Source organism: Manihot esculenta, chromosome 7 (assembly GCF_001659605.2).
Source record: "Manihot esculenta cultivar AM560-2 chromosome 7, M.esculenta_v8, whole genome shotgun sequence".
Lineage (NCBI taxonomy): Eukaryota > Viridiplantae > Streptophyta > Magnoliopsida > Malpighiales > Euphorbiaceae > Manihot > Manihot esculenta.
In genome coordinates, this window is record NC_035167.2 from 26,238,419 (window position 1) to 26,257,831 (window position 19,413).

The 19,413-nt window shown below is 35.0% G+C and overlaps 1 protein-coding gene across 8 annotated transcripts; it reads left to right on the forward strand.

The window, feature by feature from the left end:
- The first annotated feature begins 343 nt into the window (after positions 1-343).
- On the forward strand, positions 344-9,854 carry LOC110618585 (peptide chain release factor 1). 8 transcript variants are annotated; one of them, XM_021761749.2, is made up of 7 exons: positions 344-809; positions 908-983; positions 1,085-1,215; positions 1,312-1,382; positions 3,746-3,827; positions 9,027-9,058; positions 9,319-9,854. In XM_021761749.2, exons 1-6 carry the CDS (start codon positions 450-452, stop codon positions 9,045-9,047), a joined length of 741 nt encoding a protein of 246 aa, XP_021617441.1. In that variant the 5' UTR covers positions 344-449; the 3' UTR covers positions 9,048-9,058; positions 9,319-9,854. The 8 variants fall into 8 exon arrangements, with proteins under 8 accessions (XP_021617441.1, XP_021617439.1, XP_043813920.1 ...); XM_021761747.2 differs by lacking the exon at positions 9,319-9,854 and having other exon boundaries at positions 9,027-9,301; XM_043957985.1 differs by lacking the exons at positions 9,027-9,058; positions 9,319-9,854 and adding an exon at positions 8,027-9,020 and having other exon boundaries at positions 3,746-3,922.
- Positions 9,855-19,413: the final 9,559 nt, after the last annotated feature.

Here is a 19,413-nt window from a genome sequence, read left to right on the forward strand (position 1 = left end):
TGTGGATTAATAATTATTTTAATAATTTGTTATAATTAATGAAATTTTTAAAAATATATGATTAAATGGACTATTTTTAAAATATAAAATAGAATTGTAAAAAATTATGAAGCATAAAATTTTTTGTAATTATTTTATTTTATATTATAATAATACAGGAATGATGTGGCGAAAATATAATATTTGTATTTGGTACATCAATGAAAATTTTAACTGTTAAGTTTATTTTTAAAAAATTAAAAAAATATAATTAAATTAATTATTTTTAAAGTACACTACAAAATTTTAAAAAATTATAAAATATATGATTTTTTTATAATTATTATTTTTTTTAAATTTTGGTTTGATTTGTTGCCGAACCTGCGTCGTCAACGCTCTTGGTGTTTGTCCCCAAATATACCAGTATTTGGAAACTGAAACCATTTTTCCATTGATTTCACAAAAAGGCAATGGCAATGGCAGCTCAGCTGGCATGGAAATCTATTTTCCTTATTAAATTTGCAGGAAGAAGCATAAGCAGAATCTCAAGTAATGGCAGTTGTATGGCCAATTATCGTCATAGTTTCTTCTGTAACAGTCCAAATACGACAACGATAACAAGCGGGCGCCCACAATTCCCACGGTGTTGCTTCACTCACCGCGCTGCTAGTAGTGAAATTGGAAGCAAATATTTGGAATTAACTGATGAGGAACTCATGAAACAGTGCGAGATGGACACATTCAAGTCGTCGGGCCCTGGTGGTCAGCACCGCAACAAGCGCGAGTCCGCCGTCCGCCTCAAACACCTGCCCACCGGTATTATTTCTCAGGTCTGGAGTTTATTTTACTCCTCATTTTGGATTGGAAAATCCCGTTGTTCATATTGCGTGCTACATGTTTGTTCGTTTGTCTAAATGACATAATTCAGGCTGTTGAGGACCGTTCGCAGCACAAGAATCGAGCTTCAGCTTTAAAACGACTACGCACCCTTTTAGCCCTCAAAGGTATTTGTTGCCTTTTTTTTTTAAAAAAAAAAAATTGTTATTTATAGTAATATATGAACAATAATGTAGTTTTCTGTGCTGCTGTACTAATTTTGAGCTAGTTAGGAACGCTCTGGATCTTGATGCATATTCGCCGCCTCATGAGCTTCTTCAAATTCTGCCTCCTAAGTCCACCATTAGGGGGTCAGATTGCGGTCCGCAAATTGGGCCTAATAATCCTAAGTTTATTTTGGTACTAGGTGCTTTTTGTTTTCTTTCATTCCTTTTCTATTTGGAATGCGTTCTTTATTACTAAGCTTGAGGAAGATTGTGAAAAATTTTAATGCAGGGAATGCAAGCGTTGCTGGACTTAATCTTTGCTGTTGAGGGTTCTATATCGGAAGCAGCAAAATTTCTGGGGTAAATGATCTTGAACTTTCTAACATGCAAGTTCATATTCTTTATTGGTCACCTAACATGACAATCAAGATTTTCTTTCTTTTAACCCTTATACAAACAATAGTTTCTATGGTATACTTGATTTCTTTTTTCTGTTGAAAATTATTTATCCAATTATTTGTCCCATTCCTTGGTTTGCTTGATTAGAAAGAAAGTACTTTTCCTATTTATGCTTTGAAATAGATTGTTCGTCAAGTTTCATGGATGTGTTGATTTAAATAATCCCACTCCGACAGGTTAAACTCTGGAGCACTATCACGATTGATATTATCACCGGAAATGCTCAGATGACCATAGATCTTACTAGTAAGCAAGAAGTATTAGTCTTTAAATGAGAATTAGTAAGTGAAGGGTATGAATTATTTAAGAATCATCTAGAAGCCCATAATCAGTATTGTCCCATAATCAGTATTGTGATTGTAGAGAGTATCAGAAAACTTTAGCTTTGTTTTATATTATTATTAGGTTCTTAGATAATTTAATTATAGATAATAATTTTTAATCTAAGAATCTCAATACTTATTTCATAATCTTGCGCTAGCTTCCCCTATTGGTATCAGAGCTTGTTGAAGAAGGTCTATCCACAGAGTCTAGTGAAACCCAAGTCACGTATCCGTCGTGGCCCTAGCGTGAAATTGCTTGAAGGCTTTAGGAGTAAATCGTTGACAGTGATTTAGATTTATGGATATATTATTCGAAAATTTTTCTAGTCTCTCTAGGAGTACTAGTGGAAAGAAAAATAAAAAAACAAAGAATAAAAATAGTGGAACAAGCAAGAAGAGCTCATAGAGAAACATCAAGAAAAATACATATTCCTTCATGTGGGAATAGTACAAGTTGCATTAAAACCTACAATTAGGCTAGGTTTAAATACCTCAGCTATACTTTGTGTCAGAGATAAAAGGTATAATAAGTTTAATGACTCATTAGGAGTTATAGAATCTTCTTTATGTGATAGACCTATCTATTTCTCTTGTTATCCAAGCCTCATTCTGTCTTCGACGGATTCACACATAATAAAGGCTATAATATGATGCCCGGCTCTGAAAGCATAATCCTAATTTATAGGATTCATTATAAAACAATGAACATGGTAGTACTTAATTTAAGGGAAGAAGCAACTAAGCTGATTACTCTCAAAAGAGCCACTAATTTATTTGTGACAAATCTGTCTAGTGGGAATCTTATGGGTCCAAAATCTATACAGTGGGATTACGTTAATCTACTTGAGAATTTGATTCTAGAGGAAGCAGTACCTCCTAAAATGGTGGATTCTATTTCGCTGCAGTTTATAATTGAAACCAAGAAAGAAACAGTAGCAATCTCTTTAACTAGAAATAGGAGCATTATCGATGTGAGGAGATCGTTTTTGGGAACATCTATAGCTTCTGAACCTTTACCACCTAGATCTTCAATATCTTCATTCGAGCCTCTTAATCGGAGCACTTCGATAGGTGAAATGCATGGAACAGAAGAAAAAATTGCTCAATTAGTTTATGAAAAGGAAAGCCCAAAAAGCCCTACTCCTTCAGACATGGGCTATAACAAAGAAAGTGTTGTTTCTAGACCATTTAAAATAATAATATTGGAAAGAAAAGAAACACATTTAATAAATGGTTTTATCTTAATTTTTCTGAGGATGAACAAAAGGTTTGGCTAAAAAGATTCGAAGCCGATAAGCAAAAGGAAGGGACTAAAACTTTCCCTGAATTTTTAAAACATTGTTTTTTCTTAAAAGGAATAAAGTTTTCTGATTATGATGATACTGTTTTCCTTAACATCCTTGAATCAACATATAAGAATTTTATTACAAGGGAAAAATAGTAAAAGGTGTGCATCCTCCTGTCACTCATGTCTCCCATAAAATATCAGATTCAATATATGTTGAATGCACTCCTTTTGCTCAAGAAGGAAAAGACAGATCAATAGTTCAGCAACAAAACTTTGCAAATCTAAGTCTCCATACTATTGGTCAACAACTTAGTTGAGTCAAAAGCCAAGTTTCAAAGTTTAAAACAATGACCGACTACATTCCTATTTAAACCCATGGAGTATGATCTTGAACTTTCTAACATGCAAGTTCATTTTCTTTATTGGTCACCTAACATGACAATCAAGATTTTCTTTCTTTTAACTCTTATACAAACAATAGTTTCTATGGTATACTTGATTTCTTTTTTCTGTTGAAAATTATTTATCCAATTATTTGTCCCATTCCTTGGTTTGCTTGATTAGAAAGAAAGTGCTTTTCCTATTTATGCTTTGAAATAGATTGTTCATCAAGTTTGATGGATGAGTTGATTTAAATAATCCCACTCCCACAGGTTAAACACTGGAGCACTGTCACGATTGATATTATCAGATGACTCTCTTCGCATGGCAGTGAATGAATTGCGAACCTCCAAGGTAGTAATGCTAATGGTTTATGACATGTACCATTGCAATGGTTACATAATGTGCTGTTACTATCTAGTTTCAGTATAAGAAGTAAAAGTATCTTCATCTGTGTAGAAAGATAATATTTGTTATTATTTCACAATAGATATTACAATCTATTTATACATGAGAGACGGTAACTAAACAGGAAGGAAAATCAAGCCTATGATTATACAATCCCTAAGATTAAGCAACTGACCCATCTATCAATATTTACTTCCTATATTAACATATTTACTTTTTATAACTTATAACACTCCCCCTCAAGTTGGATCATAAATGTTAATCATGCCCAACTTGTTACATATATAATCAACTCAAGTCCCATTTAGAGCTTTAGTGAAAATATCTCCTAATTGTTCTCCAGTTTGGATATGTCCTGTTGATATTATCTTTTGTTGGACCTTTTCACGAACAAAATGACAATCAATCTCGATGTGTTTAGTCCTCTCGCGAAATACTGGATTGGAGGCAATGTGGATAGCTGCTTGATTATCACACCACAACTTAGCAGGCACCGAATTTGTGAACCCAACTTCTTCCAACAGTTGACGTACCCACAAGATTTCACAAACGGCTTGTGCTATGGCTCGATATTCAGATTCAGCACTAGAACGGGAGACCACATTTTGCTTCTTACTTTTCCATGAGACCAAGTTACCTCCCACAAAAGCACAATACCCAGTAATTGACCTCCTATCAACTTTCGAGCCTACCCAATCAGCATCACAAAAGCATTCAATATTTTAATGCCTATGGTTACCATAGAATAGGCCTCACCCTGGGGCCCCTTTAAGGTAACAAAGAATCTGTCCCAGAGCATCCCACTGGGCAACAGTAGAAGACATAAACTGACTTACCACACTCACTGAATATGCAATATTAGGATGAGTCACCATCAAATAATTCAGCTTGCCAACTAATCTTCTATACCTTCCAGGATCTGCAAATGGCTCATTGTCTTCTGTGGTAAGTTGAAGGTTAGGGGTCATTGGGGCACTACAAGGCTTAGCACTCAATTTTCCTGTTTCTGCCAACAAATCAAGAACATATTTTTTTTGAGATAAGAAAATGCCTTTCTTACACCGCATAACTTCGATTCCCAAGAAATATTTCAAGGAATCCAAATCCTTTGTATGAAACTGTGTTTTAAGAAATTCTTTTAGGGATGTGATGCCAGTAATTTCACTTCCTGTAATAACGATATCATCCACATATGCTACAAGCAGAATTACTCTACTATCAGAATTTCTATAAAACACTGAGTGATCACACTTACTCATCTTCATTCCAAACTGTTGGACCACCTCACTAAACCTGCCAAACCATGCCCGAGGACTCTGTTTCAAGCCATAAAGCGATTTTCGAAGTTTACAAACCTTACCTGACTCCCCCTGAGCAACAAAACCAGGTGGTTGCTCAATATAAACCTCCTCCTGAAGATCACCATGAAGAAAAGCATTTTTAATATCCAGTTGATGCAAAGGCCAATAATGAGTAGCCGCCAAGGAAATAAACAATCGGACAGATGCGAGCTTGGCAACTGGGGAGAATGTATCAGAATAGTTAACTCCATAAGTTTGTGCATAACCTTTGACCACTAAACGGGCCTTGAGGCAAGCAATAGATCCATCAGGGTTTACTTTCACTGCAAACACCCATTTGCACCCAATAGCCCGCTTTCCTGGGGTTAAGGACATCAACTCCTAAGTACCATTAGTGTCAAGGGCTATCATTTCCTCTTCCATTGCAGTACGCCAATCAGGATGGGACAAAGCCTCAATAACAGTTTTGGGAATTGAAATAGAATCTAAAGCAGTGACAAAACAACGAGAAGAGGAGGATAATTGATCATAAGAGACACAAGATGAAATAGGATAAGTGCAAGTACGTTTACCTTTGCAAAGAGCAATGGGCAAATCCAAATCAAACAATGAAGGATCAGTGGGAGCGGGATCGGTCGACGAAGAAGCGGATAGCGGAACAGAGTCAGAGTCCTCTAAGCGTCTGGAATACACATGAAAGATGGGAGGGCAACTTGGCACATGAGCGAAAGGTGTAGGAGTAGTCTGAGGAGACAGAGAGCGAACAGTGTATAACAAGAGGTCATCTTCCTCCTCCTGGGTGTTATAAACAGATGATGGCGGAAAAAACGGAGTGGACTCAAAGAATGTTACATCCGCAGACACAAGATATCGATTCAGATCAGGAGAAAAACAACGATACCCTTTCTGACGTTGAGAGTAGCCAAGGAAGACACATTTGAGTGATTTGGGATCCAATTTAGTAACCTGTGGACGAACATCACGAACAAAACAAGTACAACCAAAGATACATGGCTCAATAGGAAACAAAGATTTAGTGGGAAACAAAATATTATAAGGGATATCACCATGAAGGATGGATGAAGACATGCGATTGATCAAAAAACAAGCAGTGGATACAGCATCAGCCCAAAAACATTTAGGTACCTTCATTTGGAATAAGAGGGCTCTGGCTACTTCAAGAAGATGTCGATTTTTTCTTTCAGCAACTCCATTTTGTGAAGGAGTGGTAACACAAGAGAACTGATGAAGAATCCCTTTTTGTAACAAATAAGATTGAAATTCCCCAGAGAGATACTCTTTAGCATTATCACTTTGCAATATACGGATGGAAGTATTGAATTGGGTTTGGATTTCAGCATAAAATGCACAAAAAATAGAAAATAATTCTGAACGACTCTTCATTAAAAATAATCAAGTAGTACGAGAGAAATCATCAACAAAAGTAACAAAATACTTAAAGCCAAACTTAGACACAACAGGACAAGGACCCCAAACATCTAAATGGACTAACTCAAAGGGAGACGAAGCCTGTTTATTGACTCGAGACAGTGTAGGTAAACGATGATGTTTGGCAAATTGACAAGACTCACAATCTAGAATAGACAAAGAATGAAACTGTGGATATAACTTCTTCAAAGCCGAGAGAGAAGGATGCCCCAAACGACAATGAACATCAAAAGGTGTTAAACGCGTGGAGCATACCAGAGATCGAGGAGATCGAGGTAGTTGCTGATCCAAGACGTAAAGACCCTCTGACTCACTTTCTCTACCAATAATCTGCTTCGTCGAAAGATCCTGAAAAACACAGTGATCAGGAAAGAATGAGACACAACAATTCAATGCACGAGTGAGTTTACTCACGGAAAGCAAATTAAATGCGAACTTAGGAAGACATAACACAGAGGATACAGAAAGAGAAGGGGTTAAGTTGACATGACCAGAACCCATGACAGAAGATTTAGTGCTATAAGTAAGAGTAACATAAGAAGGCGATGTATGAGACTTAAGATTGGACAAAAGGGTAGAATTACCTGACATATGATCGGTAGCACCAGAATCAATAACCCATTTGGAGGATGAAGACACAAGACATGCAGTAGAGTTACCTGACTCGGCAATTGCAGTGATAGAGGAGGAATTAGAGGATTTTAGAGATGCCTGGTATTGGATGAATTGTGCATACTCATCTGCAGATATCAAAATTCCCTGATCGGAAGATCCATTCAATTTGTGTTCCGTGATTTTAGTCATCATAGGAATCACATCAGTTACGGTGGTGGTTTTAACTTCAGCCATAAGGACAACCAACCCAAAACGATAGCAATAAAAGAAACACAGAATCAGAAAACAGTACCCGGCATGAACAGTACCCTCCGTGAACAATGCCGATGAACAGTACCGTGAACAGTACCGTGAACAGTGCCGATGAACAGTACCCGAATATGAATAGTACCTAAAACACCTCCACCCAACACCCGAACGGCAAACCTCAGATCTGACAAGGGGACGGTGTGGCGATTTTAACAACGGTGAGATCCAAATGTTACCCTTTATGGGTAACCCAAATGAACAGAGCTCTAAGTCTCCAAAAAAAAAATTTAAAACTTGACGAGAGAGAAAAAAAATTAAATCTCTACGAGAAAGGCTCTGATACCATGTACAAAGATAATATTTGTTATTATTTCACAATAGAGATTACAATCTATTTATACATGAGAGACGGTAACTAAACAGGAAGGAAAATCAAGTCTATGATTATACAATCCCTAAGATTAAGCAACTGACCCATCTATCAATATTTACTTCCTATGTTAACATATTTACTTTCTATAACTTATAACAATCTGAAAGTGGTTTACATACTATGCTGGCACCAAGGAAATGAACTGCTTCAAACAGATGAAATTGTAGAAGTCTAACTAAACTTAGACTTCCCTTGTAGTCAACACATCCATAATCTTATCTACACTTTGCATTTTGCATGCGTCGCCTTATTCTTAGTCAAAGGTAGGTTTTTTAGTTTTGTGTTTTCCATTTACTTAAGTCAAGTGTGCTTATCAATCCACGAGAAGAGGCTCTTCTTTTTGTTGTCTAATCCAAATGCAGACTTTGAAGCTACCAATAGATTATCACACAATACTTAACCCTTTTTTTCGGATAGTAAATGGCAGGTTGGCTTAGACTAGCTTTAAATTTTAAAGTCACTTAGCATAACTTTAGAACTATCATCGCACTTTTTAAATGGAACAAATGGACTATCCTTAATAATACTTCAAGCATTAATATCAACAGATTAAATGGTATTCCTCATCCCAGTAAAAAGGATATGTTATAGCTGTTAGAGTGATATTGGGAAAATAGGTTGAAGAATACGATGGGGTTGCGCAATTTACAGGTTAGAGAGGAGATGAGAGATTATTTATAGGGGTTTCTAATCTTACATGGCAAAGGAGTGAATTTTTTTTGTTTTTTTATTTTTTTATTTTTTTGTAAAATTAAAGCCATGTAGGACAACTCACATAAACAGACAACTGAAGATTCTACTGGATTCTAATGACTTTGAAATAAGAAGTAAATTATAAGTGACTTTTGTGAAAGAAAATGAAGTTCAGTGACTGCATTAAACATGCTCTAAAGTTCAATAACTGCAGGTGAAAATTAGCTACAATTTTTTGTGATTAAACTTAGGTTTAGTACTTTACAGTTTGTCTGTGATGTCTTTATGTATTTCATTGACAACCATCAATTATCTGTATGTCGATGAATTTTGATTTACTTATGCTGTAATGCAGTATTCTTTGCGCCGTCAATTTCTAATGTAATTTTAGAAAAACTTTTGCAGGGTTTGAAGCCTCTGAAGTAAGATTATGGAAGGTCAGGCATGGCAGTTATACTTAGGGCAATGCTGCAAAAATTTCAGAATGAAAACTTTTGGTCCCCCATGTGCATTTTGAGTCTCATGACATTAAACTATAATTAGCATAGCATTTGCTCGAGTCATATCATGCTCTAAAAAGTGATTGATGGAAAAATCTGTAACCTACTAGTGCTACATGTTTATATCTGCTATGTAGCACTTGCTGATTATTTTCACAAATTTATTCAATTGTTTGTCTAATGCTCTACCTTTGTAGAACCTGGTATCAAGAATTGGCCAATGAAAATGTGGAGCTCTGGTTCACTGAAATTAAGCAAACTTTTCAATGTGTCATCACTAGCATTGGCATCTGCAAGGTTAGAGACTTAGAGGAATCTTGGTGATTTCATCAATGGCCATGGCCTGTGCATTGGTCAGGTATTGACACTGTTTGTGGGACACTCCATGTGGAGAAACCCAACACCTCATTCTCTTTCTAGACAATTTTAAAATAGTTTTGAGTGGAAATTTCCCTTGGTTAAGCTTTAATCTTCCAAATTCTTCCTTAGGGATGATTTGTAGATTCAAATCTTTATGAATGTTTAGTACACTTCTCACTAAATTTTTTGGTGTTGTATTTTATATAAACAGGATAAATATATTAATTTGAGTGATTATGCTTAATTTTCTTATTGAAAGAGTAGAAAATAAAAGAAATGCATGATATTGGAAATTTTGAGACTTTAGAATAATTATTTAAGTGGCTAAAATTTAATTCACCCTTGTATTAATTTGGAAAGCTCAAAATTACCCATTTCTACTTTTTTGTCCAAATTAGCATAAAATCTTAAATTTAAGTTAAATTTAGCTAAAAATTTTTATTTTTAGGCTAAATTTCTCGAGTGTTTGATTCAGATAAAAAATCAAGAATCTCAATTTAATGATTTTAGAGACTTGATATCTTGATTTGACCTTAAAATTAAGTAAAGTTCTTGATTTTTTTTTTTTAACAACATAAATTGAAATTCTTACGTTGATTTTGACAAAAAAAATCGAAAGAGGGCTAATTTGAATTTTTAAATAAACAGAGAGGTAAATTAAACATTAATCCATGTCTAAATACAACAAAATTAGAAATGAAAAACGTGTGCTTGGAGTTTGGAGTTCAATTGTACAAATGATTTGTAAAAATAAAAAGAAACATGCAAAAGAAATAGGTCTAAGATGGAATAATGGACGGTTGTGATTCAACAATTGAATTTGGTTAATTTCTTTTTTATTCCTTTAACCATTAGAAGTTTCGTATGTATACTCTAGAATTTTCATCCATAATCATTCAAGTTTGAGTTTATTTCATTTTCATCATCTAATTTTTTAATTTGTTTTAATAAAATCATTCAATTTTAATTTTATTTTAAAAAAATCATTTTAACCAACTATAATAGTTTAATAACCACCGATCATTCTCTCTTCTCCCTTATAAATCCTTTATATTTAATTAATTAATAATTACTTATCAATAGTATTAATTTTTTTTATAAATTTGTTATTAAATTCTGACCAAATATATATGATATATTTGCTATTTAATTTTGAATTTCAATTTTTTCCAAAATAAAATTTTAAAAATTATAATTAGCTAAAATGGATAGGTAATTAATTTATTAGAAATTTTTAAACAATTAGCTAGATAATAATAAAAATCAATTATTTTTAATTAAAAATAATCATTTTAAATATTTCATCTACCACTACTATTTTTATGTTTAAAGGAATTAAAAAAATATTTATTAATAAAATTATGTTATCTTAAATAAAAAATTTTATTAATTACGTCATATTGTGCAACTAAATAATAGTTTTAGGAAAAAAAATCTAATATTATTTATATAATTCAATTGTCAATAATGAAAATATTTAATAATTTTACTCTTATCAAATCATTAATCATTTATACTTAGTTAAGTTTTATATTTAATTTTTATAATTTTTTTCTATTATTTAGTTAATTATCTAAAACATTCTAATAAATTAGGTTAATTATTAATTTTTAATTATAGCTAATTACACTCTTTTAAACTCTTATTATATATATATTTTTTGAATTCTAAATTTAAACACAAATAATTAAATTAAATAGTCAATATATCATGTAATGCATTATAGAATTTACTAATAAGTTTATTAAAATAAAATAATTTTGTCATAGAAAATTATCAATTTTTTAAAAATTTAAAAATTATTAATTAATTACACAAAACAAAGTAAAAGAGAGAATAAATAAAGGGATTGGTAACTTAAAACCCTGCCATAGCAAATTAGAATAATTTTTTAAAAAATAAAATTAAATTTGAGTAATTTTATTAAAATAAATTAAAATTAAATGATAGAAATTAGACAATCTCAAAATCCAGTTATATGAATTAAAATTACTCTTAGAAATGATTAGAAGTTTTTTTTTTTTTTTTTTTTTCGCAGTTGTATGTATATCTGACAGATCTAGCAGGCTGATCTTTTGTAACATTGCCACTTGGCACCTTCTAAAATATTCTCCTCATTCAACTTTTGCCATGTGGAGTAACATATATTATTTATATATATAAAAAAAGAAATTCGTCCAATATCTCTTAGATCTATGAACAACCGAATTCACCCTAGAATTTTTCATCTATTCACATGCAAAGTTGGTAGCAAATTTGCCTTTGTTGGATCAACATGGGTTTCCGACATCCCTTAAAACTCTTCTCTTGTTTACTCTTAGGAAACAACCTAAGCAGTACAGAAACAAAATCATGCCTATGAAAATTTCTTACCCAATCCATGACTACAGAACAAAGAAAACAAAAAGGCTTGCTAACATTAATGTGTCTAACCCCGTTGAAACAAAGTTAGTCAACTTTAAGACGTAAGGTATCTACAACCAACTAATATACTTTCTTCCTTTTTCTAAAAAAAGATGACAACATTTTCTTACATCAAGTATGTGGAGATTTGAAGCAGACTAATTGTGTTTAGCTAAGCAAATGATTTAACCTAGTCATGTTTAAGATGATTGCATGCTCTAACATGGTCACTTGATATGAACTTCACATGTTACTTTCCATCTTTGATGCAACAAATGTGAGAGAAACCTAAGACTTACATCTTTCCTTAACTTCGTAAAGAAAGCAAGTTATCTTATCATATTTTACACATTATGAATCAAATCGAAGTTATTATGTGCAAGTAAATTTCTCAATTACTCTGTTGTATTAGATATTGATGAATGAAATGACATAAAATATAATTCATATTGTGGATCATAACTTGTGTTAATATTTTTGGATCGCATAAAGATATGATTGATATATTATGGATTATTTTCTTTTGTTTATCTTCTTTCTCATATTAGCCATATGCAATTGATTCATAAGTTATCTTTCTCTAACCAGCATCCAATCACCATGTTTTTCTTTATATTGGTTCAAAATTTGACTCATTATACAACCTTCCTTCTCAGAATACCAACCTCAAACTTTCTAAGTTAATGTTCTTATTGTATATAATTGATACTGATATAAGGACCATTAAAAGAATTAAGCCCAAAAGCCCAATAGAAAAGGACCCAAGAACCAAGTACCCAAATGGGCTATGCCATAACCCTAAAAAATGGTTAAGGAAGAAATTTTTGTCCTACTAAAATTCAATTACAGATTCTGAATCTTACTAGATAAAACTATCGACAAGCTATATAAACGAACAATCTCCAAGTACGTGATTTATCTCATTATCTTATCTTTTCACTAAATATGCCTTCGATCCCTTTACTAACTTAAGCATTAAAAGTTTTATCCATCAAATCACTCAATATTCTCTCTTATTTTGTATATCCATTCCCGAAAAAGGAACTAGAGCAGCATCATTGGTGCCATTTATGGGTAAAAAAAAATTTCTCATAGAAATACAAATTTCATGATTATTGCCTCAGTTCTTTCTTTAAGTGATTCCTAATCTCCTCATCCCTAATTGCAATAATAGATAACAACAGTACCACTAAAAAGCAGACAACAATGGAAACCTCACAAGTATGGAAAAGTGTCTTAGAGATGAATCTTTGATGCAAGAACAACTTTTAGAGATATTGAGAACATTGATAAAACTCTTGAAAAAACAAGAGGGAGATGATATTGAGAACATTGATAGAACTCTTGAAAAAACAAGAGGGAGATGGTTATGCCCCATCTGTTTAGAGTTTGATTTATTCTATTATTGTTTTGGAGCGATGAATGACAATGGTTATGCCCCATTACTATTTATGGCCCAAGAAGATTGTTTCCATCATGTTTTTGAAGATATTATGTTTCTACTGCAAATTAACTTCTACGTAATATTCTCTCTGTCTCATTATTTTTATCTATTTTTCCTTTTTTAATTGTCTTAAAATTATTGCTCGTTTTCCTTTTTATACTATGGTTAACATATAAATTAACTATTATAATCATGTTTAATTTTATCTTATTTTCAATACAATCTATCATCATTTGTTACTTTTTATACTGTTTGAGATTTTCTAGTCTCAATTTAATTGCTATAAATGAGGAAGATTTCCTTTAGTTGTTTCAGTAGATTCCAGAATCCTTTCTTGGTTAATGCCTCTGCTAGTTTCTCTGCTTCAAGTTGCCCTTTCTTATTTTTCCACCTTGCCAGTAATAGATTTCTTCTTCCCATGCAGATCATCCTCTGTTTTTGCTGGCTTACATAGTCCGTTTTCCTTAAATGCAAAGGAAGATTCTTGGTATGCTTTCCTTGTACCCTTCTTAATTTATCTCCTATTTTTATTCAACTATCTTTCTTGTGATGATTAATGTCGATGTTTTCTACTTTGCCTTGCAGTTATGTTCCACTGTTTGTAACCTATGCTATGCTTTGCTTGCATTGTTAGGTTTAAGACATTTTGGTGTTGTTTTAACTCCTATGTTTGATATTTTTTCATGAGATTTGGAGAAAGATGGTAACATAAAATATAAGAAACAGTTTACAAAGAAGCCTTTGAATTTTTAGTTTTCCTTTTTGCCATTTACAGCTTAAAAAATGTGAAAACTCCATATAAGTTGACAAACTTGCTCTATAAAATGGATGGAAATGTTATGTGTATAAGAATTTGAGAGCATGGTGACAGAGTGATAAAGGACCGATTAGATTTCGTCAGGAGTTTTAACCAATAACATTTGTCTAAGACGATATAACAGAAAGAGAGGTTATAAGTCGAAAAGTCTTATTAGAATTCTTGAAAAATTAAAAAGTTAGTTTCAAATGGCCAAGGAAAGACTATTTATAATAGAAAAAACTCTAATATGCAAAATTATAAAAATATCCAAAAAAATAATTAAAATGCAAAATTGACTCTCCAAACAGTTAAATTTTTGCCTCGAACTTTGTGACAGGCCTATGACTCTAGTCACACTTTCGAAAGTCGTGTGTCTTGAAATTCTCTTTTCGAAAAGCTATCGTAAATCTCCATCGGATGTCGGCAGCAAAAATTAGATCTGGTCCAAGTTTTCCATAAAATCCAAAACTAGTTGTTCCGTGTCACAAGCCTATATGAAACAATTAAAGGAAATCCTTCTTTTTTTTTTTTCCCATTGAAAAATTGAAAAATGCTAAGTTGATTTCTTTTGTTATTTTTTTCTCTTAATAAAAGATGTTTATTAGAATTTCTCTACAGCATGTACTATAACAGACTCTTGCACAGTTGGGATTGCCAAATGCCATATTTCATGTGTAACGTTCTGAAGCTAGTGTTTACATGGTTGAGTTAGTTTTCCTACACAAGGACTAAGAAGGAAACAAATTCATTACTTAGAAAATGGACATTAGTGTGGTAAATATTGATGACATCCAACACAATGCTATTGTGTACTAAATTGATTTCTTGAAGCCCTTTAAGGGTTTGAGTTGGGGGACTTTAATTATAGAGATATATAGCTCTATAAAGAAAGCTCTAATGAGATTTTAGATGAGTTCAGTGGTAAAACATCTATTCTTTGGAATGAACTGCAAACTCTTAAAAAGTCTTAGTGTTTTACAATTGAAATTTCGAAACTTGAGAACTTGTCGTACTGTTACTAGAATACTGATAGAATTTGAATTTTTATTAATAATTTCATTTTTGATGATGATGCATCCGGAAATTCCCTAATAGAAAGAAGACAAAACGATTATAGACATATACAACTCAGACTAATAGAAAGTATTCCATCTATACATCCAAATGTTGGAGAACCATATTATTTGAGATTATTACTAAATGTTGTTAAAAAACCTAAAAGATTTGAAGATATCAAAACAATAGACAACGTTGTATATAATACTTAGTAATCTACATGTTTTACTCTTGGCTCGTTGGGTAATGATAGAGAATGGATTGAGATAATGAAAAAAAAGGAGTACCTTAGGATTTATCTTCTGAATTATAACACATGTTTACAACATTAATAATTTTTTATGAATTGAAAAATTAAATAAATTATTATAAATGTTTTGTTCATCTTTCTCTAATGACATTAAATTCATATTATGCAGCACATAAAATTTGGTTGATAGTTTGATTTTTGAAAAATATTTTTCTTTCAACATTTTTTTATTGAAATATAATTTGTCATTGCAAAAAATTCTCTTATAAGTGATGATCTGAGATCCAGAAAATAGGGTTTTACAGGGATTTTGTGAATATGGAAAGACTTAGCCTTAGAGCCCAGTATTACCTCCCTTTTATCCTCTTCCTTCTTCCTCACGCGAGATGGCCTCTCCGCTATAGGTCCACCTACCCCTTGATGCAGTGTCGTACGTTAGGATAACAGGACCCTCCCTGTGTCAGGTGAGCATTTAATTTCCTTCGGCGCGTGCGTGGTCATGGCTGCAAAATGACTGGACCCGCAGTCTTTTCTGTGGCCGGGTTTGAGGGAAAAGGGCCGAGACCTAGGAAAGGGCTGGCTTTAAGCCCAAAATGGGCTGGACCGGTCTGATTGCGGGCTGCTATTATGGGCCCGGCCTCGTACGGGGCTGGGGAAATCCAGCGGTCATCAAATGCCCCTTTACCTTCTCATCAGTTATTGCCCGGCTGATGAGGGGGTAAATACCGAGAATCATTCCATCTAAATATAGTTTGCCTCTGAACACCCCTTCACCTTATCGTCATATCAGTTTCCAAATTTTCCCTGTTTCTGCTTTCCTCGGTTATTCGTGCACGCTGCTATCTGCGTTCCTCTATCTTTATTTTCACGGTACGTTTCTTCTTTTACGTTAGTGCCCCTTGTCAGAAGGGGAGTATCGTTCTCCTCGATCCTCATCCTTCTGGTTTAATCGACTCTCAGAAAGATGTGAGCTTGATTTTGTCTTTCTTCGAATCTATTTATCTGAGCTGGGGGTTCACACCCATGGCGCGTCTGTTCATCGCCTTCTTTGGGAGGTCAAGATAAGCAAAAAATCTTATTACTTTGTCCCTCGCGGAGGCCCGTTTTAATCTTGCTTTTGTGATTTTTACCGAGAAGTCTTCTGACTTACCCCGATCTTGGGTTTTTTGCAGCTTCTGAAATGAAAGTGGATCAGGTCAAGCCCTCTGAGAATTTTGTGCTCTCCTGGTAAGACATGAATACTGCCTCGGACGCCTTCCCAGCGGGGCGATCGAGGGAGGAGACTTCCCCACAAGTGGCCCAAGTGAGATCGTTCAAGTCGTCCTTCCGGCTTCCTTCCCCTGGTCCTGCCCGAACTCCAAAGCCAGGCCCTCGAGATGCTAAATCTTCAAGGTCGCCAAACTGCGGCAAGTCGGGCTCGGCCACTCAAGCTGTTTAAGCCCCTAGGTCTCCATGGAATTTGAGATCGATCAATCGCTCCGGGTTGACGGGGACGAAACCTACCTTGCCTTCTGGTGTCGCTCTCGAAAGGGGACTCGAGACCTCCACAGCTGAGGTGAAGGTCTTGCAAGTGAGACTAAGATCGCGCCTGTGGAGAATGTTCAGGGGACCCCAGTCGAGGGCGTTCAGGCTGCAGAGGAGAGGGAGTCCAGTTCTGCAGATGGCAGGAGTTTAGCGGAGGAGGTCGGGGGCAAGCGTCCTACCCCTACCGAGGTGCCAGCCCCGGTTCCCATTCCAAAGGAGTCCCGGGCTTCTAGGAGGCCGGCTCCTGTCTTTCCTCCTCTTGAGAGGAGAAAGGACGTTTTCGTGGTGTCTCTGATGTCTGCTCCTGACTCAAATTCAGGGAATAACATGATTTCTGAAGTTTATTATGGAATACAAGATGCGGCTCACACACGTAATATAAAGCAGATCATGGTAGATTTGTGTCAGGATTTCCTTGCTGGGAACGGTGAAGATGATCAGTTTGCTGTTGATTTTGATGTAGAGCGCTTGTGCTATGGGAAACAGAGATCTGCTGCACTCAGTCAAGCTTCCGTTGATGCTTTCCGATATGTGTTCCGTGATATTCAAAGTTTAGCATATAAATATGCAAACAAGAACAATGCATTGATGGCTATGTTTAAACTAGGAAGCAAGGGTAATTCGCTAAAATTAGCCCAACATAGTATGTGTGTAGGTTTGCAACATCTACTTGTTCCATTGCCCTTCAGAATGCTTTACCGGCTTTCTTGCGCTGCTTTAAGTAAGCAAAAGGGGTGACAACGCTACTGAATTTGCCAAGTGTCATATCCCATCTGTTGTCGTTGAAGGTTCTCTTTTATCCGACTTGAATCTCCTTTTGAGGGTACTGGGAGGTCTGAGTCAGAAAGTGCGGGGTCTCCCTCAATCAGCAATGCCGATAGTATAAATGCAGATTATGTAGATGACAGTGCCCCTAGGCGTATAAGCCCTTTAAGGACTGTTTTTTCCTTCAGTAGAATAGGTACTTGTAATAGATTGTGATATAGGCTGTAATCACTTTCCCTTTTTAATGAAACTCAATTTTTGTTTATTGTGCATACTTGAACAGTTCTTATCTCTGCTTATTTTTTCAACTTCATCGGGCTACTTATACTATTACAAGCATGATTTGTCAAGAATGAAACATTTAAACTATGTGCTTCGCAATTTCTCTAAGGAGTCCACTATACTGTTTTTCCCTTTTTATCTTCAAGCTCCTCAGAACAAAAATTCTATCAATCGACTGAACTTTTGACTTATAAATTTATCCATTTCCCTAAGGCATTTTTATCTATGAGCTCTTTCTGAGCTGGATTAGCCTTACCCGTGGACTCGGTTTTTAATAGTGGGATGAACTCTCAACTTATGAGTTTTTATGATTCCTGCAAGGACATCCTCATTTTTCTTTCATTACTTTATTACTATGGTCTCGGGCTCATAGCCTTTGCAGAATAATAATAAGTCAGATCGTGTACCTTTTAAGGTGGTGAGCAGGGCTGGCCTTTTGTTTTTAGTTCTGTTCTGATAGGAATTGAGGCTGAGGCCTTCAGCTCATGCCACTGAATTTCCTCTCAGATCATAGGAGGCTTGTTGCCTTCAGTTTGCCTTTGAGCTTTCTGAGCTCAGCTCTTTTTTGCTTGGTTTTTCTGAGTTCGTGCTTCCAGGTCGGCACTTTTGGCCTTTTGTTCTCTTTGTCTTCTTAGCTCGGCTTTCCGTGCTGGGAGATCTTGGGGATCCCAGTCTTGTAGCTCCGGGAGATCTTTGAGATCTTCGCCGGCCGTTTTTGCTCTGGCAGATCTTTGAGATCTTCGCCGACCGTTTTTTGCTCTGGGAGATCTTTGAGATCTTCGCCGGCCGTTTTTGCTCCGGGAGATCTTTGAGATATTCGCCGGCCGTTTTTGCTCCGGGAGATCTTTGAGATCTTTTCCGGCCGTTTTTGCTCCGAGAGATCTTTGAGATCTTCGCCGACCGTTTTTTGCTCCGAGAGATCTTTGAGATCTTCGCCGGCCGTTTTTTGCCAAGAGATCTTGGGTATCCTGGTCTTGTACCTCCTCGAGGTCTTCTGTAAGATTCGGGCTTTGTGGCCTTACTGTCGCTTAGTTATCTTTACCAGTTTTGTGGTGGCGAGAGTATTTTGAGAGCCCGGTCACCTTCCTCATTGAGGTCTTCTGGTATCTGTTCTTTTCTTTTTCTGAGAGAGTTAATACTCATAGTAATAGAGATAATCGTTGCTTTGTCAAAAGGTGGTGTTATTCCATTCATTCATGTTTTCATAGTGCAATAATTTCTTTTTACAAATATTCTAAGGGAAGTACCTCTTTAGGTGCTGGATATTCCAGGCGTGAGGCTTAGGGTTTCCCTGCATATCTTCGATTCGGTGTACCCCTGGCTTGACTACTTTTGTTATTCTGAACGGGCCTTCCCAGGTTGGTGCTAACTTGCCTACCGCCGCCCTTTTTCCTGTAGCTTCTGGGTTT